The sequence below is a fragment of the Buteo buteo genome, chromosome 20 (genome assembly GCF_964188355.1).
Source record: "Buteo buteo chromosome 20, bButBut1.hap1.1, whole genome shotgun sequence".
In the NCBI taxonomy this organism is placed as follows: Eukaryota; Metazoa; Chordata; class Aves; order Accipitriformes; family Accipitridae; genus Buteo; species Buteo buteo.
Window position 1 is genome coordinate 24,719,303 of NC_134190.1, and position 24,654 is coordinate 24,743,956.

The 24,654-nt window shown below is 42.2% G+C and overlaps 1 protein-coding gene across 2 annotated transcripts in view; it reads left to right on the forward strand.

Annotated features, from left to right (window-relative positions):
* The window catches only part of ANKH (ANKH inorganic pyrophosphate transport regulator), a 102,707-nt gene that overhangs the window by 56,275 nt on the left and 21,778 nt on the right, over positions 1-24,654 (forward strand). For both annotated transcript variants that reach the window (XM_075052171.1, XM_075052172.1), the window contains exons 2-8: positions 2,789-3,005; positions 12,099-12,217; positions 13,355-13,438; positions 15,590-15,760; positions 16,349-16,483; positions 19,045-19,137; positions 22,876-22,971. In XM_075052171.1, the coding sequence (XP_074908272.1) occupies positions 2,789-3,005; positions 12,099-12,217; positions 13,355-13,438; positions 15,590-15,760; positions 16,349-16,483; positions 19,045-19,137; positions 22,876-22,971 (915 nt within the window). The remainder of the gene's footprint in view (positions 1-2,788; positions 3,006-12,098; positions 12,218-13,354; positions 13,439-15,589; positions 15,761-16,348; positions 16,484-19,044; positions 19,138-22,875; positions 22,972-24,654) is intronic.

Here is a 24,654-nt window from a genome sequence, read left to right on the forward strand (position 1 = left end):
GTATCTGGGATTTCTTGTGGATTTAAGGGTATCAAATATGACATCAGCAGCTTCAATAACAAAAATATTCTAAGGTACATGGGGTAGAAAAGCTACACAAGTTCTCATATAGCGTTTGGAAGTTGAGGATGAAAAACCTTTTGCGTTGTCATCTTAAAGTGAAAAAGGAAAAAGAAGGCTACCGAAGCTAAACCATCTGTACACAGCCCTATTGACTGTTCATTTCCTAAGGATCTTTCCAAAAAAGCATTTAGGAAGATTGCTTTTTCGGGGCTAGCCTCTAGAGTATTTCATCATGTCAGCCAACCGTTCCGCAGGAGCATAAATTAATGGCAACATACCTCTTATAAAAGTCCCTTTTGGATTTGCCAGTTTCCCTTACCTGGTACACAGTGTGTCTCTGGGGAAAATTACTCAGAAATATCTACTTGGCTGTCATTTGTTCATACAAAAGAGATCAGAGTTCAGCCTGTAAAACCAGAGAGGGAGAGGAAGAGAAGCGCTCAAGTCTTTCTGTCTGTCCTGCTGAGGTGGAAAACTTAGTTACCTCGGGACCAAAGTCACAGGGAGCTGGTTTCGCTGGCTTGAGGTCTGCGCTTGGCAAAGCTTTGTCTTTCTGCAAAGGGATCATAGTGCCGTGCCTCTTGACAGAATGTGATTTCTTAAAGCCACGTTTATCCCAGGGACCTTGTCAGAAGTGGAGTACCGTCCTCCGCAGACGTGGGTATTCAGTACTTGTCCAAACCAGGAAGGAAGCACTTGTGCTTGTGAAACTGTGCTGGACAGAATTCAGCTGTTTACATGTGACGAGAAGCTTTTAAACCAGGCTACCTGGAATTGGTTAGCTGTTTCTTTTTAAATGGAAGCTGCCAGAAACATTTCACTGTTTACAAAAGAAAAAAGGGGGGAAGCCACGATCAAGGAACCCTCTATATGGCATAATCTGAGCCTATTTGCCTATTACTGGCGACAGCAACAGGGAGATTCAGCATCTTTAGGAAGTTTAAATGAAAAGATTATAACTCTGTATACACCTTGATATTGATTACATCATCATCACAAGCATCATCACAGAAGACGGCTAAACATGACTATTGATTTCAGAGGCCACAGTCTTTTCCACAAATTGCTTGAGTACGGTTTTATGCACCCACTAGTGGTTTTGGCAGCTGCATTTTAAATATAATTTGGACTCTTATTGATGGATAGGTGGAATATCTGTACCCCAGAAAAGGTTGCATATAGCGGCTGCAGATATTCCATATATAACGTGGTATTTTCAGGAAGGGACAAACTGAAGCAAGACATGAAAACATTTGGAGCCTCAGATGTTCAGGTCGGAGCACATTGTGAGAGAGAGATTTGGCAGATACTGAGGATGGAGAAGTTGGTATTTTCTACAGCTTTTTGCTATGTTGACAGTGCAGGTTTAGTTTCAAAAATTAAGCATGTCTCACAGAAAGAATGGAAAAGAACAGTAGGAAAAATGCTCATTTCTGCTATGGGGATGCAGTTTCTTTTGAAGTCAATGGGAGTTGCTTGCTTATATAGTCTTTGGAAGGGAAAAAAAGAAGTCAAAAGACTGCAGCAGAAAGACTATGCTTACATTTGAAGTGGAAGGACTTCACCATGATTACCTGATGATCCTCTGCCTGGTTTGTTCATTCAGAAAAAGCAGTATTAGAACTGCTGTGTCAGTGGATAGACTGAGATTCGGAGGGTGGGTTGGCAAGATGGTCCTGGTTGGCCTCATTGCCATGGCCCTGTCCACACACATTAGCTGTAACCCATAGGAACTAAACAGTTGTGAAAACAAGTCGTATTTCATCCTTCATGCTTTTTGAATCTAATCTTGTTTTAACAGTTTGCTGGGTGTACCAGATGATTGATGCTGTCACACTGCAGATAAAATTTATCATTCTGTCATTTTTATTCAGTATTTTAGAAGCATTTTGGTGCAAGCTGTCATCTGAAGCAATGTTACACATTTTTTTCTATGGTTCATCTTAAGTTATAAAAATAAACCATCTAATTCTCAGTGTTTTATTGGCAGACATGTCCTAAATACAGACCTGGAATGAATTAGTAGGTTAGTTGAACCTGAATATGTCTTGAAATACATGTGCTGTATTTCTTTTTAAATATGCTACAAGGAGATATAAATTAATGTAGGATCAGAAACTTGTGAAATACATGAAAGGATAACAGTTACATTTAGTTACGTGTATATTTGGCCTAATTTCATAATAAAATCATAGGATAATACCAGCTATTCACAACAATTACATGGGATGTAGTGAAAAGCTCATTACACTGAAAAAAAAATTGAGCTCCTGAAATTTCAGCATATAATAATGTCAGACTTTTTACCTGTAAAGGTAGCCTGCAAGGACTGTGCTTTGTTCAATTCAGGGCTGAGGCCTCAAAGCGGCATTTAAATGGTCTTGTATCATCCGTGATTATTAGCAGGTTATAAAATTACTCTAAAAAGGAAAGAGACTGACTTCTGGTATAGCAGGAGTTCCATTATATACTTCAGAAATAGACATTTACCTTATCGTCAAGTCTGCTTGACTTGAATTTACTGTCCATATGAAATTATGAAGTTGCCTTTGTCACCAGTCACAAGTTACTGCTGCTGAACCCAGAGAAGTAAGGTCCAACTCAGAGTGAAAACAGTGAGAGCTGAACTTGCTTGTTCCTTCAGAAACCAGCTGCAGAAGATTGTTTTTGGTACACTACATTTTTGGTGCTACATTATTTGCTCTTTTTTTCTGTGTTTCAACAGGCCTTGAATAGGGGCATCGCTGCTGTCAAGGAAGATGCTGTGGAAATGCTGGCCAGCTATGGGCTGGCATACTCCCTGATGAAGTTCTTCACGGGTCCGATGAGTGACTTCAAAAATGTAGGTCTGGTGTTTGTGAACAGCAAGCGAGACAGGACCAAAGCAGTTTTGTGCATGGTTGTGGCTGGCGCTGTAGCTGCTGTATTTCATACCTTAATAGGTAAGGTCACTTCATGTCTAATTAATATGTCTTTCAATTTGCTTCCCTTGCCTGTTCTTCAAACTGATTAATCTGTAGGCTTAAGATTTCACTTATAAGTGCAGCAGGAGATGTGAAAGAGATTAAATCTCTTGGGCTGGTATCGTGCCCATCCGTGCAATTTTTAAACAGGTTAAGTGGCAGATTCCACCCCCAGGGCTCTGCTGCCTGCCAGCAAAACATTCTGCTGATCTCTTTCAGTCAGGTGTGCGAGCAAACTTTGGCAAGGTTGACAGGTTGCATGAAGCTGATAGCTCGGTCTTACTCTTAGGTAGTGATGATCAACTAGCAGTATCTGTCCCAGTGGGTTTAGCAGGACCTCAAGGTGTGCTTGGTAGGGCTGTTTGTCAGAACTTGGTGGCATTGTCGGTTTACTCCCTCTGTACCTATCCCTTTGCTACTTATCTCACAGTACAAAACTCTAATCAAGTAGGTGCCAGCAACCTCATTAAAATATCAGGTATTACTCTCTACTAGTGCTAGTCATCATCCACTTCTGGTGAATAATTAATCTGTAGGAGAAGAAGTAGTTACTAAGAGCACTTTATGCCAAACTGAGACCAGCTTCCTGAGTGTACTCTGAAACAAAGAAAATACACAAGCAGATATGAACTGAACATAAAAAGTAAGGCAGCCACAGGATTTGCCAGTTTCTGAGAGCCTGGAGAAATGGGATATCAACCTGAACATCAGCCACAGCAATAAAAAGCCATGTGACCTGGAAGACTTTAACTTCATCCTCTCCAAGAACTGCGCCAGATTTTCTGCACCTTCTGGCTCATTTTACAGAGCCGAAACCTCTGGACCTCAGCAGTGAGGAACAGGAGACACTGGAGGAAGAAGCAGAGAGTGCATTGCATTCAACAGGTAAAATCCTAAAAGCTGGGAGCTCTAAGGGATGGGAGGAGGGAGGTAATGCAACAGCCTGTGGGGACATATGTTGGTTGACAGGCAGTAGGGTTGAGTTGAATGACCAGCAGCAGGGGGTCATGCTGTTGCTGAAAGGTGGGAAATGCGAGTATGATGGCAATATCCAGAATTGCTGTGAAATTAGAGTTGCCTGGAAGTGAGGCACTATTCATTATCAGGCTGTTAGCATCTTAAGAGCAGCACATGCTGCTGGTCACCATATAGAATAGAATAGAATAGAATAGAATAGCATAATTTCAGTTCCTGCCTGAGTAGGTACAAGAGCCATCTGGTAAATACTAAAGCCCCCTTTAACAGGCTGCCAGCTACGTTCACCAGCTTTATGTGCCTCCCAAGCACTCCAGTTTGTTTCACCATCATGTCTCTTACTCCACCAATAAGGCAGCCCTGTGCTGTTTACCTTTACTCCATGTTATGGTCATAATAAATGCTTACAGTAACAGCTCACTAGCCATGGCAAGTCTGTGCCAGGGATAAGCTGTTGCTAATTTCATAAGCTGAATCCATGCATTCAAGTTAATTTAGTTCACTGGTATCGATGGGTCACTTCCTCAATATGTTTACAGTTGAGGCTGCTTTATTGAGTCAGTATTATAATCTTTGGGCCGTTTGTACATTTGGCTCTCATATTTCTTTGCTTGGAATGTTTCTTCAGCCCCCAGAGCTGCTCTTCTAGTTGCTCGCTTGTTTTCCTGCCAGTGCTGGTCAAAGTTTTTGGCTTTGCCAGCTGAATGAAGAAATATTTTCTAGTCATTCAACATTTTATTTTAAGCTATGATAGATGTTAAGAAAATGTAAAGTATAACTATCAAACTTCCAGGTGAGACACATAGCCGGATTTTCCATGTGGGACTTCTTATTGAAGGGAGGTGTTTGGGGCAACCATGGGAGAACATGCCAGATAAGTTTCTTGGCTTTGCCTGGAAGTAGAGCCCTGCTGAGTTCAGAACCTCTGAAATGCCCTCTCTGCAGATACTGGGAAAAAAAAGAAAAAAGAAGGCTGTGCTTACCATGCTTTAAAGTCCTGAATTAAAGGGGTTCATACAATCTTTCAGCTGCTTGTGGTGGCAGACTGCAAAATATTTTTTAGTATTTTAACTTGTCTATGCCTGAAAATATGCAAAGGCCACAGCAGAGACTGGCAGAGCGCCTGAGAGAATGGAGTTAGTCAGATTCTAGCACCAATTGCCTGGGTGATGTTGCCAAGTTTTATGTTCCAAGTTTCCTTTGAACCTGTTTCAAATCCTGATTATTCTTCTCTGACCCACAGATGCACAACCTGCCTAGCAGGAGGAAGAGAAGGAGTCGTGACAGACAGGCAGCCTCCTAGGAGCTGCAGCTACTCCCCAGCAGCTGCAAGCCTCTCACAGGCTATCTACAGGAGACAAATACAGGTTACTGATGCTTGGCAGATGAAAAAGAGAAACAAACAGTGCTCAAGGGACTGAATTTCTTCCACATGCCATGCATACGGGGCTAAGGAAGATGACATGACTGCCTGCTGTGGACTGTCGAAGCCCAGGAAGAAAAAGGGAACAAAAAGCCCTATGAAAGAAGGAGGAGTCCCAAAAGTCAGAAAGAAGAAAACAAGTGGTGGTAGAAACACAGTGACCACAATGAATCACCACATTTCCAACTGTGATAGAGACTATTTGCAGTCTGCACACACAGCTCCTCACAAACAGCAGCCTCTACTTATTGAAAATACCAAAACAGACCGTTTCACCCACCTGACTCATGCTTCATTGCTTCAGCACCAGCTCCCCACTGGGGCTAATGCAGTCCTCTGTGGGAGTGACTGGCTGAGCTAAACCACTCGAACTCACAGTTCCAAGCTCTGGGTCCCTAAGTCATCACCCCACCATGTTCCCATGAATGTCCACAAAGCTCTCACCAACAGTTCCTACCACTCCCCTGTACAGGTAGCAGTAAGAACCGAGAAACAAGTTGACCTTGACCAAAGGGATTTGAAACCATATTCTTGTCCCACTTATAATGCTGCTGCAAACCTCGGTCAGTACAGTATTCCTGGATTTGCTGTTTCAGTTGCGATCTGGAAATAGAGGATAGTATGCTGCCTTCCTTCCGTTGTGCTATTTTGGGGGCAGCTACTACCACTGGTTAGGGTTTCCTGGTGAGAAGTTCGCTTTGTAGCCAAGGTCTAAAGCATCTCGTTATTTCAGAGATTGGCTTTTGGTGGGAATATTGGGCTGTAAGAGAAGGGATTCAAGACACTAAGCCTGTCTGTGCATATTTTTGACATCTTACTAAATTGCCAGCTTGGCAGAGGAGAGGAATCATTTCTATAACACTATGCTAACACAATGCATTTCAAGGTGTTGCTGGTAAGCCCTCCATACTAAGTGAGTCCTTTTAACGCCAGAATCATGAAAGACATGCACATTTTCTTTGGCAATAAAACAGCATTGTTCAGCCCTTCACTAGTTTACGGAGAAATAGTATAATGAGAAAGTTTATCTTCTTTTGCATATTAATATTACTTTCCACAGCTCTCTGAGGTTCTGGAAATGACAAGGCAGAAGTTACTTTGGGGAAACACCCTCTTTGTTTAAGTAGACATCCTTAACTGGTGCCCACTACACCTGATTAAAAACTACATGGTCGATCGTTTGTCATCTCCAGGAAAAATGTTTGGAACTTTAGTAAGCAGGCAAACCTATAGGATGGTCAAGACATGCAAGTGATTTGTTTTGTGCCAATTGATTACTGACAGGTTAGGGGGCATGGGCCACTCCCTGCGTGGATTGCACTGCAGAAAACTGTAGCAGTTGCTAATAATTCCACTGAGTCTTTGGAACTTCCCACATGCATGGTCACTGCATCATGAAAGATCTACATAAGAAGCGAGACATAGGTGTGATCCCACCACTTCCAGTGTAACACTGCTGGAATTTTTTAGACTCTAGGAGAGTGGCTTATGAAAATGTGAGCTATTTTTTCCAGTCAGTCTTGTTCTGACATGCCCACTGTACTGCCTTATCTAAACATTTTGCCCTGGAAAAAGATGATAGCACAGGAACACAAATCAGAATATAATCCAGGCTTGCTTTTTTTTTTTTTTTTCTTTCTAAAAGATGATAAAAATGTTATTCATTAAAACCATGTCCTGCTTCATCATCTTCAGATGGCCATTGGTAAAGCACTAACGTGCTTCTCCAACCCTTCTCCCACAACAGAGGCAGTTTCTTATCAGGAAGGTATTCAGGGCAAAGGAGGAAGGAAGAAAGCCTATGACTAAAGCATTTGTGGATTTTAGGATAGCAACAATTGGGTTTTAGTTAAAACAGGCTAATTTTGAGACTTATGAGATGTTGGCCTACCTAAAGATATTTCAGAGACCAACAGTCATTAATAGATTTGGGAAAATGAACTAATGCAATTTTGAAACTAGAGCTGAGCACAGAAAAAGATGATTGCAGTAATCAGTCTGCACTGAGATGCTCCTAAGCTCTTTTTTTTTTTTTTTTAATTCATTTATTACTATAAGCAAAAAAAATCACAAAGCTTAAAACACTCTGATCATCTGGGCTTTCACAAGGGGGATGCAGGCTTTGCTTCTGCGTTAAATTGGGCTAATCCAAGACATAAAGAAATCTATGTACCCTGTGCCATCTCCAAATGAAGATTTGTCACTCAATTATTTTTTTTCACCTTGGCATTTTCCTATCTGCCAAAATCACTTAGCTGAACAAACTCTTGACCAGCACCAGTTTTGGCCATGTAAGCCATCTTTCTGACAAGCAGCAGAATAGATTTTTACTTCTCAAGTCTCCAAGTTCATTTTTAAAACTGGCAGCAAAGTATGAAAATGGAATGCATCTAAAAAGAACACACATTAACCCAAAAATGTTTTGGGATTGTTTTTTCCTCCAGTAAAGCTAATATTGACTTACGTAGCTCTGTGTCTGGAAGTAAATGGTATCATTTCCTATGAGGGTTTCTTTTTGTTTTCTTTATGATGTAAGTATAACATACTGGGTAGTAGACAGCTCCAAAATGATTACGGTGCAGCTATTTGTTTGAGACTGCTGGCATCATTAAGAGTGTGTTCAGTTGTTTTAAGAATGTCTGAAGTTTATGTGGTAGTAATTGGCTTGTTAGAGAAATAGGTGTAGGGGTGAGGAGATCCAATTAGGTATGTGGTTTTTGGTGTAATTTCTTAAGCTTCTGGGTCTTAAAACTCAACTGGAAAAGCCAAAAGCAAGAATTCCTGCTTAAATTCTGTAGCAACTCTAATCCATAGACATATCAAAATAAATGAGGTATTAGAGGAGAGCGAACAGGCAGCTTGTCTTGGAGTTGGACTTCTCTGTTTTGGTTGAAATGATGCAAGGAATGGGAAGAGCCATCTGCTTTAGATTCATGTAATACTCTTCAGCTGTTGTCTGTGTTACGAATTTTGTACCACGCTTCATAACAAGTTTGTAAGGTTGGCCAAGGTTAAGTTCTAATTGCATCAGCAATTGCTTTATTCACAGCTCAGAAACACATGCCTGTCTGTTCGTCAGTAAGTCTCAGCTCTCCCCGTCCTTCTTTCCGACGATGGATGTTAAGGGAGAAGCTGCTGCCTGAGCATTCATGCACCGATGAAGGAGCCGTGCACACACACCACGGGAGACTTTATCCGCTCAGACCGCAGTCCCTTCGCAGCGGGCGACTCCAGCGAGCCCACGGGTGACCCTTCCCACTCCTCACCCACACACGCTCGCCCTCAGGCCCTTCTTCCCTCAGGTTTGACCCTGGGTTCCCCGAAGCAGAATCTCTCATTGAGGCCTTCAAAATAAAAAGCGTAATTTATTCTGTCTATGGTGCACGAATTTAGACAGCTCAAGCTGGGGGTCTCCCCAGAGGGACCCCAAACACTAAAATCCCTGGGCAATTCTACCCTTGCAATCTAAATTCCTGTCCCTCACACCATAGTCTGGTGCAATTGTAATATTCGGGTCTGGGGTCGTCTTGTGTCTCACTGGGTCCTTTTTCTCCTCTCTAGGCAGGTTCTTTCTCTTTCCTGTTTCTTAAGCTAGTTGTTACCATTTCTCCTTTTTCTGGCTCAAACTGGCTCTGGTGGTTTCTGAATCTTATTCCTCCAGTCAGAGAATAGGTCAACATGAAGCAAAAGCATTAAGCAAGCTATGGTTCTGCCTTATCCTGAAGGACTACTTTTAAGCAGCTAAACAAAATCCTTAAAGCCCTCCAAAACCTATTAACAGCCTCTATAATTTATATACATTCCTGTGCTATTATAGCCTCACAATCTTACTGCATTATTGCCACGTGCTGTTCACGCCTCATTCACGTGTGATCTGTGTGATCTGCGTGCTCCTGTAGCTCAGCTTTGGCACCTTCCACAACATGGAAACATTCACGGACATCAGCAAAAGTGATTGTGTGCTTTCACTGACATGTGGAATAGTTGACTATTTTAAAACCAGCTTTTAAGCTTAGCCATTACGATTTTAAAATCAGAATCACATTAAAAAGTGCAGTTAGACTTTTTTTTTGGGGGGGGGGGGAGAAAAAACAATCATCTCAAAGCTTACAGAGCACAGTGTTGATATCCCTGGAAATCTTAAAAATGTGGTGCTGTGGGCTGTGGTGGTGTAAGTCCCTTGAGAGTGCCCCGCCAATGAACTACAACCCGGTGGTGAGCTGTCTGTTCCTAGAAGTGAGAGTAGTTCAGCCTCTGACCCCTCTGATTCTGTGAATTTTTCTGTGATAGTAAACTTAAAAAAAAAAAAAAAAGTAAACAACTCAATGGCTTTTAGAGCCAAAACCGTACCTTATTACTCACTTTCTAAACACTTTAAAAGTCTCATTTAAAGCAGGCGAAGCGCATGGAGAACACGGAGGGTGACGCCTGCGGCATGGTGTCTTCCCAGCCCTGCACTGCTGGGGAAGGTCCCTGCACATAAGCGGGTTCCTCAGCACCTGGGCTCTGATTCTGTCAGTCCCCGTGTGGGGAATAAGGGTGTGTGTTTCCTGCAGCAGTTTTTAAGTTTTTATGCAGGAGAACTATAAAGCAACTTCAGCGGAACCTGAGAGACAGCTCGATGAATCTGACCCTCACAGGCGCCTTGCCTCACGTGCCTTCCAAACTTCTTCTGCTTCATTCAAATAAGTCGATTCAGAAACATCCGTGTACTGCCCTGCTGTAAAAGCAGCTTTCCACAAGGACTTACCATGCAAAAATCCGTGCGTAAGAGAGTTTTCAAAATATGGAACAAAAATTGGTGTATTCATGCAAAAATAAAAAAAGGCTGTGCTTGATGTGTGACTGGACTGCAACAAGCGCATAAACACTTAAACAACTAAATTGGCCTCCCTGAACTGAGGAAACTGCTTTAAAGTTCTTCCCCAAGCCCCTTGAAAAGGAAACAAGGCCTTGGGAGGACAGCCAAGCAACCTGGGGATTAGTGGGTGAACTGGAAGACTGCGAGTCTAACAGTTGTAGTTCAGATGCAAGACATATAGGTAGGGACCAGCATAGGGAAAGGGGGTGTTTTTAACATTTTATCATCTTTTGGGCAGTCCTGCTTATCTGGAATGAGGCTTGTGCCTGTTGCCAATGCTGTCATACCACCTCCTTCTATTTTACTACCTTGTTTACACCGCCTTGCTTGGACTGAAAAAGTCGTTTCAGTCCTGTTAACCGTTTAACTGCTGTATCCCTAAGCCATCACAAAACAATGATGACTTAAACTCCTCTTTAATTGCTTCCAAACACTGGTTTTGAGTTATGAGAGAGAGTTTTAGGCTAAAAAGACTGAACTGGATGACTAGTGTTAACATTTGTCAATCCGATTATGTGACCTGCATGCATGAAAAGGGTAACTTTCCTGAAATACCCTGTTTGAAGGTCTGTACAGTGATAATAGACTTGTTACAAATGGAAAATCAGATAGATGTTCACATTTGAGATAATTACCTTAGAAAAGACACAAGTGGAAGAGAACTGAGGTACGATTCCCCAGGCATAAGTAATTCTGCCATGACTTGTGTTGGGAGGTTGACTTTACAACCTGATCATTCTTTTAACAGCTATTACAAGTGTATAGAGGAAACTAAGTAATAATATGCAGGTCTAGAACATTGTTTATAAAAGGTTAAAAACTATTTGGATTATTTAACTGTGCATATTATGTAAGACCCCATAGTTCAGAGACTCCAGGCATAGCTAGCTTTTCATTATTCCTGGTCATGAGGAGGACTCTCAGGTTTTTAAAACAGCTGGATAACGTGGGTACTGACAGAGATGTAAGCAGTTCTTTAGAGAGCTGTGCGGTGAGTCCCTGCATCTGCGCTGTCTTCAACCCAGCGCCTCACGAAGAGAGACCTGGCAAGAGGCGCGTTGCCCAATACTTAAAAAGTCTCGTCTCGGGTTGAAGCGGGACGGTGAAATAACATACTGGCGATCAGAAGTGGCAACCCCCGGATTTCCAGCGGTGCCCTTCTCTGACTGGTGGCTCCTGAGGTGCCGGCTCTAGATAAGGAGGGAAACTAAGGCTGGTCGAGGCTGCCCATTCTGCACGGCGAAGGGCGCAGCGCCCTGATGGGTCCCAGCAACGAGGTGATCGTTAGGCAGGGTAAGGGAGAGGCATAATGAGAGCGATTTGTTGCATAGCTTCACAATTCATAATATCCTTTTATAGCTTTGGGCGGGTTTACAGGTAACGTCATGAGAATGCGGTGACAATAGATGGTTTCAGCATTTATAAGGTACTACACCCCATGAAATACACAATGCCTGGTGAAAACAGCTTTTCTAACAAAGAGCCTTGAGTTGATGAAAGAGCAGTAGATTTTCTGGAGTACCAGTTGTGTTCATTTAGCCAACAGATGTGGCACTTGCTATACCCATCTCCCAACACAGCCATTTGTTATCACTCCTCTGCCAAAGGTTACTTGAAAGAGAACCATGAGAGCACTCCTTAGTCATAAACAGCAGCTGGTGAGGCTGTAATATCCTGAAGCCCCTGCAGCTGTTTGCGAAGTGGATGCATGTCTGAGCTCCTAGGCGTCAGAGTCTTTCAGGTGCTTCTGAGTATCTCACCCAGGGTCCATATGTAACCTTTATTATTCCTTCCTGTTCTTGTGTCTCTACAGCATATAGCGATTTGGGGTATTACATTATTAATAAGCTGCACCATGTGGATGAATCAGTGGGAAGTAAAACTCGGAGGGCCTTCCTTTATCTTGCTGCCTTCCCTTTTATGGATGCCATGGTGAGTGCCTGATTCAAAACTGGATTTTAATATTAATGTTATTTTTTTTTCTTTGGTGACCTTAGTTCACAAAGTCTGTTACCTGATGGGAAGCTGGAGGTGTGCAGAAGGAAGGTGTGTCCTTTGCAAGCAGTAGCTCTGGATGTATCTGGACACATCATCTCCTGCTACCTGGAAAAGGCATCTGGGTGGACTTTGAACATCCAGAGATCACGACAAATGAAAAAAACCTCAGCTGCCTTGTAAGAGTTACTGTATGTGCATGCTGGAAAGCACTGGTCATCTTGTGATGAGCTGCACCGGTTGCCTGTATGTGTCCTCTCATTCCAATTTGTAGTGAAAGAGTTGGATTTGCCATGCATTCCCAGGTCACTTGCAGAGCTCACAAGGAATAAGCTTGATATTTTCGCAAAGCAAATTTGTTGAAAAGATACTTCTTACCGCCAATTTTTGCAAGCACAGCTAAGTCTCAAATGCTTGGGCGAGAGAGCCACACGTGGGGTGGGCTGCTGCTTCCCCGATCACCAGGCTTACTGCTTGGGGCCTGCACAACATAAAAATATGGCAGCTCTCTTTAATGCCTCTACTTCTATGTAAAACTGGTAAAGGATAACCTTCTCATGGCATGCCTCCACCACTTCCTCTGCCACTTTGTCTGCTTGAAACAGTAGCTGACGATAAACAGAAGTTGGATCATTAAGTTTTCTTTTCCAGACAGGACTGAGTATAACTCAGTGAGCCAATGGATATTACACTTAAGAGGTGCATCTGGCTGGTGAACGAGAATAAACATTTTTTCCCTCAGATTATTTAGTGTGATAATCCATCTGGTGCGGCATCTGTTTTATAAAGAAGGGGCAGTTTCTTAGTAGATCTGTTCAGAAATTTCTATACAGTCTATAAAATTACTCGCATTCTCCCTGTCAGCCTTGGCAGTGAGGAACTGAATGCAGCAGTGCTTTCTCTGCATTACTGGCTTAACATTTGCCCAGGTTCACACTAGGTACTGCTGGTGGAAAAGAGCTTTACAAGTTGTTTGTGTACAATGTAACAACCAGAAAACAGCATTCTGGGACCTGAAATCCTTCGCAAATATCATAATCACTTCCTGAACTCTTCTCTGCCTTTTTTTTTCAGGCATGGACCCATGCTGGGATTCTGCTGAAACACAAGTACAGTTTCCTGGTGGGATGTGCCTCCATCTCAGATGTCATAGCTCAGGTAGTGCCTCCTTTTCGCAGTCACTTTTTCCGATGTGTTACGGACTAAATGCTTTCCTAAGCAGGAACTGTTGCACAGGGGCACCCTTCCCTCTCCACTGTGAACAACACACCAGAGGAAATAATCTTGTCTGCTGTTCTCTGGCTGTTTCCCCGTTGCGTGGAGGCTGTTCACTGACAGCTGAGGTTTAGGTTGGTCTCACCGGAGTGGATCAAGTCAGTCCCAAACCAATGTCAGGAGAAGGGAAGCAGGGTTGTTTGGGCTAGGGACGTGTCTTCCAGCACCTCCACAACCCTGTTTTCTGAATGGCTGAGAAACAAGTTATATATACATGTGTACATCTGGGAAAAAGAAAGGTCAGGCAAAGAGACCGATGGCTGCTACCAGTCCTGAGGCTGACAGAGTGCTTTGAAAGAGACCTTTCTCCCCCGCTGTACATTCTCCCCATGCTTCACACACTTGCGCTGAAATCCTGAGTGGGGCTTGTAGGTGGGGAAGTGAAAGCTTGATTCTCCAGTTCACCTGTCAGTTTTGCACATGCTGTCTAATGCAGTGAAATGCAGTCACGTAAGCCATCTTCTGAGTGCCAGGATGGCACTGTTCTTGTCACTGGTCCAGAAGGTGAAGGCTCAGAAGTGCAGCAGAAGGCATCTGTGGTGATAGTCCCTGGGTGATGCAGAGAAGACCAAATAATGTTTGAACTTTCATTTGTGAGGGCGGTGTTAACTATCCTGTTGCTTTGTAGTAGACACACTTAAAAAACAACATTCGTACACATTGCTGATGGCCAGTGTTGTAGCATTTGAAAACCAATATACAGCCCTCTTTTTAAAGCATATATAAAAATATTATGAAATGGAGAGTCCCAGCACCTGTAAAACAGTTGCTGTATTGCCCCATTAGCAGCTGAATGGTGTAAGGACCGGGTAAGAAAGAGGAAAACAACAGTACAACATCAAAAGAATTAGGAAGTCAACAGCACCTAGTTCAATTTTCCGTAGAATTTTCCTCCTACTAAATATGAGCAAACCATAAATCAGGTTGAACCATTCAGTCAGCTGCTATTCTGTGTTTGGCACGTCTGCCCCTCTACAGTACTGCACTAAATCCCTGAAGACAAAACCAATTACTGTAAATGACCTTAACCCTCAGTATCTGCTCTTGTTCTGATGTGACCTACAAAGTTTGCTGACCCTAGATGCATGTGTGTTCATATACAGCTAAATACAGAAACAAATTCTTATTTTGGCCATGGTACACATGCCCTTTCCACAATGGTTGGTGAGTGGGGTGCCAGGGTTATGAAGAATAAGACACCTGTCATCTTCTCTCAGCAAAATATTGCACAGAGCAAGAGCAAATCCAGAAGACAAAAAGTTATGACTCTCCAGAACTCTCTACACCTTGGAATTTAACAGGCACACCATCAGCTCTGTACTTAATGAAGAGAATAACTTCACATTAATCAATTCCTTTGCATTTTCTGGATTGAGCATTTAATCTTACGAGACTGAATTTTGAACTGTTCATTAGCCCAAAAGTTTCCGTTTCATTTACATCAATGTGGCACTCAGCTGAAGAGAGAATGATGAAATACTGAAATTTTAACTCAAAAAAGTAGAAAATTAGGATGACATAAGACTTCCTGCTTCTAAATGCTGAAGTGAATACTTTAAAACATCTGGCTTTTTAATTGCCACTGCCCCCCTTCCCCCCCCCCCCAAAAAAAAAAAAAAAAAGTAGGGCTTAGAAGCTGACCTTAGAAGCATGTCTCCACTTCAGTGTGTATCAGAATAGCACATTCTCCTGGGAAGGGTGACACTCAGCCACATGCTTGCTGCCAGACCTTGCCAGACTTTTATGCTAACCTTCTCCTATTTATGGCTCCTAGTCTGACACCTGCGCATACCTTCAAGTACTGTTTAATAGAGCCTCTGTATGATGTTAACTCTTGTGTTTCTCGTTTTTATGACTGAATGCAGGGGGGGTCCTGACTAAAGTTTCAAATGCCACAAGCTCGAAGTCAGATAGAAACTGTAGTCATGCATGGTTGGTGGTTCAGATGGACTAGCTTGGAGTCAGACAGGAGATGTGTTGGCCCTAAGGAAACACACAGACAAATTACTGGTCATTTATTTGTTTGCCCTGTAGGTTGTTTTTGTAGCCATTTTGCTTCACAGTCACTTGGAGTGCAGGGAGCCTCTCTTGATCCCAATCTTGTCCTTATACATGGGAGCACTTGTCCGATGTACCACGTTATGCCTCGGATACTACAGGAACATACATGATGTCATTCCTGACAGAAGTGGGCCTGAAATGGGGGTATGTCTTAATACTTGGTGCTTTTTCGAATTCAGTAATTTTAAACTTGGGGTTTGTGTTGTAATACTGTATTAAACCACTGTGCATGAAGGGCCGCCTCTCTCTGTTCTGCAGGATAAAACATTTTCATTTAAAGAGGCAGGGTAGAAACTATTCCAGCAACAGTGCACATGAGTCAATGCTTCCCGTGGTATGGATGTGCTGTCTACTGAGCTGTAAGACAGCACAGCATGAAGTAAGTGGACACCTAATAAGGGAAGAAGGGAAGAAGGTCACAAAATTCCTCTTTTTCCTCAAATGTCATACTGGTTTTCACATATCTTTGTCTGGTGGCCAGAAGAAATTATGCAGATAGATACTTTATGCATTATTTATTGAGATGCATGACACAGCTTCTTTTGAATCAGTATTACTAACATGAGTGAAAATATTTTAGGCTCCTCATATTGAAAACTATTGAAATGAATGTACCAAACTGACAATGGGTGGGAAAAGCAAAAATCCTTTCTCTGTGCTTTTGGTTCAGTCCTGAATGTTTTTTTCCAAACCCACTTCTTTTTTTTTATTATTTTTTCCTATGTGTTGCAGGGAGAGGCTACAATAAGGAAGATGCTGAGTTTCTGGTGGCCTTTGGCGTTAATTTTGGCAACGCAGCGAATAAGTAGGCCCATTGTCAACCTTTTTGTTTCCCGGGACCTAGGTGGCAGTTCTACAGCCACAGAGGTAAGAACGTCAGTGCTCTCCGTTACTGCGAACAATGATTCACATGGAGTTACCTGTGTGTTTCTCTTCTCAGCCATGCTGACAAGAAAAAATTCTTAAGAGCATTTCTGCTCAGTGCTCTCTTTATCCTTGAAAACAAGACTGCTTCGACTCTTACCATGAGCATTTCTGCCAGGCCTGGTGGGAGCTCACCCTCAACAAGACCGGTAGAATTTTTTCACTGAACAGTTCCCACATCCCAGGTTTTCATGCTCTACCTATAGGTACATATGGTGTGGAGAGTTCAGATCCCGGAGGTTTTAAGACAGTCATCAGTAGTCCCATGTTCCGCTGTTTTCTGTCATGTATATATGCAGCTGTGCAAACTGATGTGGAACTGCTGTTAGCAGTCAGTGCGTCACACAGAACAGGGTAGAGACATAAGGAAGCACGTAAAAAAAATCTGTCTCCTGGTTGGGATATGAAATGCACCCTGTTTCTCTTGAGGAATTTCAGATTACTCCAATAGTCTCCTACAGCTGATGGGAGCCAGCCTTCTGACTGTAATACAGAGCCTTCAGCCACGCTCACCATGAGCTGACCTGTTCTCCTAAGAAGTCTGGGGGACATTTGTTGCCAGTTGCCATTCGGAGGATGTCTAGATCCACGTAGTCATTAGCAAATCTCTCATGGTTTTTCTATAGGAAAAACAAAGCTGTAAGATACTAAATGGAAAGGAAAATTCAAACAGCTGATGCCTGATGAACATTCTCTCAGCATTGCTAATCTGTCATACGTGATACCATGTATTTCACTCGCTCAGGAGTTGCCAGTGACTGCAGATAAACAGCTGTGGAGAGAGAATTTAGGAAACGTTAACGCTTTTACATGTGTAAATCAGGGATCAGTCTACGCATTAATAGCAGTCTCAGTACAAGGGGAGCCAGAGCAGTTAGCAGAGATCCGTTTTGCATTTCTTGGTGACTTTTGATTGGAGATGCATCACATTGCACGGCTAGCCAATTGCATTTCGTTGCTATTAGGATGAGCATACAAAATGTGGTAGTGAAATATTATTTTCTTTAACAGTTACTGTGTCCTTGCAGTCTTTTTGGACTTCATTGTGAAAATAAGCAAAATATCTTTTATATTCCTTATTTGATTTAACCTAGTTAGGTTTCATACAAATGGAAATTCTGCTGAAAATACAATAATGTGGGGGTGAAATTAAAAAAGGTACTGTCTTAAAATTCCAATTTGTTTTCTTTGAACTAATTACTTTTTCAAGGTACATTAAACATTGTTAAAGCTATTATTAGCAGGGAAAAATCTGTCCCACTCTCTTCTTGTCTGTGGATATCACTACTTTCCCCCCTCTTTTTAGAACAAATTAGCTTGCTATATGGTCCTGTGTTTGTATAGATCTTTTAACCAAGCAAGGACAGCAATTACATTTATAATGGGAAAATGGGCTCAGATAACCAAGAAAATGCATCGAAAGTTTAGGAGTGAAACAGAGACAGCAGTAGTTAAAAAAGGCTTTCTTAATGCTACCATTGCCAGATGTAAAATGAATCTGGATTTAGGCAGATTTTAACAGATCTGAATCTGCAGACGGAAAGCAGTCAAACACTTTGACTTCTGGAGTTTAGAGAGTCAGGCAGTTGTCAGTACAGATCCACACTTCAGCTCTGAGGACTAGAAAACTTGGGGTGACAGTAGATCTCCAGGCAGCTGCAGGAAGAGCTCCCTAAACACCTTTCCTACGTGAAAGACATGAAGTACTTGTATTTGGACTTTCTCTTCAGAAATCAGAAACATCAGCAAAATCTTTCATACTTTAATATGTAGGGGGGGTTGTTATGTCTTTGAGGTACCTCTTGGACTGTACTTGTGAAAGTGCAAAAGGGCCTAGTTTTAAAATGCAGGCAGTGAGTTGTTTCTTATGATAAAAATGGTCACCTGGAATTATTTTTGTCTGGTTTTTGTTGATAAGCACTGAAGTGGGGAGAGGTTGTTGGTTTTTTTTGTCATGTAAGTGCCTCCTGCACCAGAGCACTCAGTTTGATGTCCAAAGTCAGTCAGCCACTGAGGCCTACTGTTTTGTGGTCTGTCTTGTCTGTCTTAAAACTGTTTTACTTAGAAATAAGCAATTTAAAAGTATATAAATTAAAATTATGAAATATGATCCAAAGCTACTGTGAGCTGTAAGGCATTCTGCTACTCGGGTATCTGCAGGCAAAATAACTCAGGAGTAGTGTGGGAGGGAGCTCAAGTTAACGATTACTAACTATTACTAACCAGCTCGAGTTAACTATTGTCCCAAAGTATCAGAGTGATGGTGAAACAACAAAGCTGAGTAATGTAGCTTCATGCCACGAAAGATTTCGTAAGCTTAAAAGGCCGGGCCAAATGATGGCTACTCTGACGGTCTCCCTGAAACAACCAGCTTCCAGTTGCCTGCCTGGTTTTTCACTCTGTCAAAGTCAATGTGGTGATATTGGTGGAAAATGGCACCCTATGTTAGTTTAACTGTTCTGTTCAAAGATTTAAAGTTCACGTTTCCCTGTCTCTTTCCATAGGCGGTGGCGATTCTGACAGCTACCTATCCTGTGGGACACATGCCGTATGGCTGGCTGACAGAGATCAGAGCAGTGTACCCTGCTTTTGACAAGGTGAGTGCCCATGTTACGGCTGTAATAAATACCTTTTGTGTGGTTTCCCATGTGTGGTCTTCCTCTTTCTCTCTGTTACATTTTACTTTAGGGATGGCTTCGGTTTCTGCCAAACAAATATGAAGAAAGGTAGTTCATGGGTCCATAATCAAGTGTAACAGATTCTTTAAAAAATAAACGAGCCAGAGATTAAACAGGGATGTATTAATGGCCGTCTGTTGTCTCACTTCTTTTTACTTTTGCTTTGATGCCTATTGTTCCTTGTCCCACTGATAAGGTTTTCTTAAAATCCTAGTTAAAATGAATGGGGTTTGGTGGCTTCAAGCTGTTGTCTGATTTATGATTTTAACCTTAGCTCTGTGTTACAAGGTATTAAGCGACCTTTTGAATAGATAGGTGCTGTATTTTTAAGGATTAAAAAAAGTCCTCACTTACTATGATGTAGCTACTTGGCCAATGAAGTGATTTCTCACAAAGTGTCCATCAGTGAGTGAGCAAGCTCACGTCTGCTCCAGATTCTGTGGTATGTCTCAAATGGATTTGGGTTCATTTGCTTATGTCAATATTTAGCAAAGGTTGTTTCATAGACTGACAGTAACACAGATAACACATTATTTTAGTAGTACTGACTTAGGCGACCAAGACTGAAGATTTTTGTTGGCAAATCACGTAATAATGTAAGAATGCAAGGACTACTCCTGGAACTGAGCACAGAGTAAATATGTAACCAACATTAATTTTGTTTAGACTCTTTTTTTGCTCTGTTTTAGAACTGGTACTCACTAGCCCATATGTTGTGCGAAGAACAGTCATGTCCTGTGACACTAATTCAAATGGCAGATCCTCTCCTTCCCTTTATTTACCAATTAGTAACTGAACTTTGTGGTTCCAAATACTGATGAAAAAAATCTTTCCTTGCTCTGGGGTGTAATTAACTGAAGCAAGCCCTGTTTGATATGATCCACCATATTTTCAAGGAGAATTTAAAAACAAAATAAGGGAAAGTCAAATCAGTCATAACTTCCTAACTTGCCTGTGTACAGCTAAATTGACCTGTCAGATAAAATACAACATGAAGGCTTTCTCAGAGGTCATGCTGCTGAAAAGGAGATGCAGATGCAAAACCAATAAACTGCAAGATAAAAATGATTTGGGACAGGAAACACAGAGGCTGTTAACCTCATCTGTTATGAGCAACAATAAAATGCACTATCGCCAAGCAAAATTAACTGCAATTAAGACTCCTAAATTCAGGTCTCATTTAGCTGGTGGAAGATATGCTGACAACTTTAGTGGTGACAGGATTAGACCATGATTTGTCTGTTTATTATTTCAGTTAAAAGGCTTCTTCTCATAGAGCTCTTGTGGAACAAATGTGAGGAGGAAAAAGCTAGGGTAAGGCACAGATAGATTCAGTTTATCTAATTGCCGAAAAAGAATATAATGGGGATTTTAGTTGCATGTTTTAAGAGCAATTTGGCATAAAATGTGCTAAGTGAGGTAGCAGCAGTATAAAGGGTATCTCATCCTGGCAAGCATGTGTGCAGATGCCTCCACTGTACTTTTCAGACAATAAATACCAAACCAGAAACCCACAGTGGGTTTTTTTAGATTGCTGTGAGAATTGGTTTACCCTTGGTCACACGTCATTCGCATGTCACTGTGCCTTTCGAAAGCTTTGTTTCCTTAAGCTAAGGCTTTCTCAGAAGAGTCTGGATAGAAGCACTTTTTATTTACGGACTCTATAAAGCCTCCGTTGTAATTTTCAGATGCTGAAACAGTTTGCATGTATGCAAACTCTCATTTTCTTTTGTCAGTTACTCAGAAAGCTGGCGATGCTGATGGTCATCAGAAGCATGCTGCATTGTCTTAACTGACTGGTGGGATTTGGGATCCAGATAGTAGGCCCCTCTTCAGTGGCTCTAACGGAGAAGTCAGATTCTTGTCTCTTCAGGGAGATTGTTGTCTCTGTCCACATATGTAAGAGAGATGAAGGGTCCTGCTTCAGTCTTTTGTAGGACTGTGTCCAGAGCAACCTCATGGCCTAGCAGCTACACTCAGGTTAAGGGTTACTACTGATTTTCTGAAAAAAAAACAGGCATATCCTAGTTCTGTGCTCTCTTTGCTGTTTTATATGGTGATAATGCTGTTACTCTCAGTGGACTGTGCCATCTGATTCAGAGCAACACCACCAACTGTGAGAGTACTTGTGAACGGTATTTATCTGATTAATAGGTGGGAATGGATACTCAAGACGTGGTCAAGAGTTAGAACAAAGGGTGGAATAGAGCAAGGGCAGAGTTAGCAGCAGCGAGGTAGGAACAAACGAGGGCCCTTTTTCTTCACAGTCCTTTTGGGTGTGCTTTCCTTCCTCTCTGTTATTTTAGCCTTGTTAGAAAGTTGCAGCAGAGTTCATTTGAACACTGGTGAGTGATGTAAGCAAGGCCTATCCTCACATACATAAAAACTAACAGTAACGAAGTATTTCTTCAGAAACACAAGAGAAGAATAGATGCATGAAAAAAATGCTTACAGAGAGTTTTCATAACCTGTTCCCGAAAAGGGCAGATCTGGGAGTACCTTACTGCTTTAGGGTCTGGGTTGCCTACGTGCATCTTCATGCACCCAAACTTCCAAGCAGATATTTAGGGAGGAGCATGGAGCCATCCGGGTGCCGTCGCTGTAGTGATCACCACAAAAGCTTTAAATTGCAAAATTCCATCAACTACTTGAATGAGTTTGAAATGGTGTGCCCTTCACAAAGTTCATGTTCAGTTTGTCCACTCCCAAGATGTATTTGCCCAAGTTCCTATTTCTCTTACGAGTAACTTCAGTAAAAGAGGCTGACCGTGTGACAGATACTGCTTTTTACCTGAGTTAGTTACATCAAGGATGAATAAGTGTTGTACTACATCTCATGGTACAGGTTTTATCAGCGTTGGCACATACTTGTGTATCTCAAACAGCCCCAGGGTAAATGCAATAGATGACCCAACAGCGTATTGCTACAGGGCTCCTAATGGTGCCCTGCTTTTGATATCCCATCCTGTCCTGTTACAGACCATTTAGTTTGTTTTTATGTGTTCCCCGAGGGCAATTTTAAATCTTCAGCTTCATTTGCTATATTAGACATTTGGAAGAGGGCTTTTGTTGTTGTTTTAAGTAAAACTTCGCTGCCATGTGAATACAGAGCCCATGTTCAAGGTGGAACATCTAATAGTCCTAATTATGTTCTGTTCATTAAACTGCATTAACGGAGCCAGCTGTTCCAGGAGCTTTGTTTATATTACCTACTTGTCTAATTGGATCAGTAAGGGTGCTTGCATTGGTGTATGGATTTGGTACCACTCTGTGGTAAAAGGGAATGAAATCCTATTTTTCCTGTGAAAACACGCTACAAACTTCAAACGAAGGTTAAAAAAAATCACGTGGAGTTTCCTTAGAAAGATCTACCACCCTTTTTCAAAGCTGAATTTCTTAAATAGGACTTATTCCTTAGAAAAGTAGGGAGATGATTACACAGGCCTCAGTGACCATAGGAGCAGTTGCTGTCAGTTTAAGCGGAAGGTATTCTGTGGTGGTACAAAGTACTCAGAAGGCTCTAGGTTAAAAAGCAAACAAGCAAAGGCAGAGATGCACGGGCACAGACAGTCAGGTCCAACACATGACCGTGGTGCCGTCAGCCTCCCAGTAGTCTGGAGCCAAGCTAACGCTCGTTATCTCTTTCTTTTACCCTAGAATAACCCCAGCAATAAATTGGTGAACACCAACAGCACCGTCACAGCGACACATATCAAGAAGTTCACTTTTGTTTGCATGGCATTGTCCTTAACGGTAAGAAACCTTTGTTCAACTCTCTGTCTTTCATCTCAACCAGAAAATTATCTCCTCTGCCTAATGCTAAAAGCACTAGCAGTTCAAGAAAGGTGAGTTGTTTTTCCTTATGAAGGTCTGTTGCTTTTATCTGGAGGAGGGATTGTGATCATAGTACTGGAGTACTAAGAAAATCAGCTATCATTAACTCAGGCTAGATATCTTAAGGGCTAGAATTATTCTGTTTAATTCTCACTATTCATTTCAAGTCAGCCTCCACATGCAAAGAGTTATCAGACATCTGCTTCTCTTTGTCTCTTTTTTTTTTTAAATGAACAAAACTTCTGGTAACCAGTGCGTCAGGAAAACGAAAAGCTGCATTTGTCTCACGTTCAGTGGGATGGCAGCCTGTCCCCAGGCATCCTTCATCTACTGTGAATGGTGGGAAAGGCACGTGTCGAAACTGCCCTTGCTGTTCCCTGCTGCCTTGCATGGCACTGGTCTTCCATGCTGGGGGAACTTTCATATGTGTTGGTTTTGTTTACTATCAAAATGAACTAAAAAGGGCAATCTCAGAGACGGTGCTGGCACTGACAGAAGGATGTAAAGGCTTGTCTGAGCTGGGAAGCATTGCGACGGGCTGACATTCAGGGAGGAATTTTGCTCAGCCTGCAGCATTTCAAAACGACCAGCTTGCACACATACATAAGGTGCATCTCCCCCAAGCAAACTGTTTCTGCTCAAGTCTTCTTAGCAACAAACAGGCAGTTGTGGAAGAAAACTCATGCAGGTTGGTGGGGATGGTAGCAAATAATGGAGCAGACAGCCAGGGTAAATCCAACTTCTGTTTCGTGACATGGCATCCTGGGCTGTGGGCAGGGTGAGGGGAGCCCTGGGGGTCTGGGCAGGGACGGTTAGGGCTGGCGCTGCCCTCGGGGCCACGACAGCTTCTCTCCTCAGTACCTGCACTAGCAGGACAAAAGCGAAGGAGAACCTAGAAAACAAGTTTCTCACAGAAAAAGTCATTCCTCACACTAAAAATGTAGGTGGGAAATGCTGGAGTTGTTTCAGGATACAGTCCTCGGAGTCCTAAAGTTGAATCTGTTCATACCCCAGACAGGTTTTCTCTTTATCCCCAGCGTTGCATAATTTCCATGGGGTAGCTGGCTGCTTTGTAACTCTCTCCTCCCCGCATTCACAAATTCACTGTTGAGTAACAGAGGGCTGGCATAATTTCTCTCTCCCCTTCATTTTAGTGTAGAGCCTTTTTGACTGAGTTGCACATGGCCTATGCAGGAAGGGAAACTAATTTACATTGAAGGAAACCTTACAGTACACAAGCCTGAAGTATTTGTAACCATCCCCACCCCCTAGTCACAACCTGGCCAAGTGGGATGTGGTACTCTCCGTGTTATTTCACAGTTGAAAATGAAGTGACTCAATCCATCCATGGCTGAATTAGGAGGTTTTGTCTGCTTTTTATTTCCTATACTTTTTCCCTAAACAGCTACAACTGGCTACCATCAAAGATAGAATTGCATGAGCCAATGTGGCATCTCTTCTGTCTATTAATTTCCTAGACTTAAACATGAACTCTTTTTATGTGGCTTAGAGACGAACGGTTCTGGCTCTAACTTGCATTTCCTACAGCGTGCAATAAAGGCAGACTTATGCCTCCACTGAATTGGCCATTGTCTGGAGAGT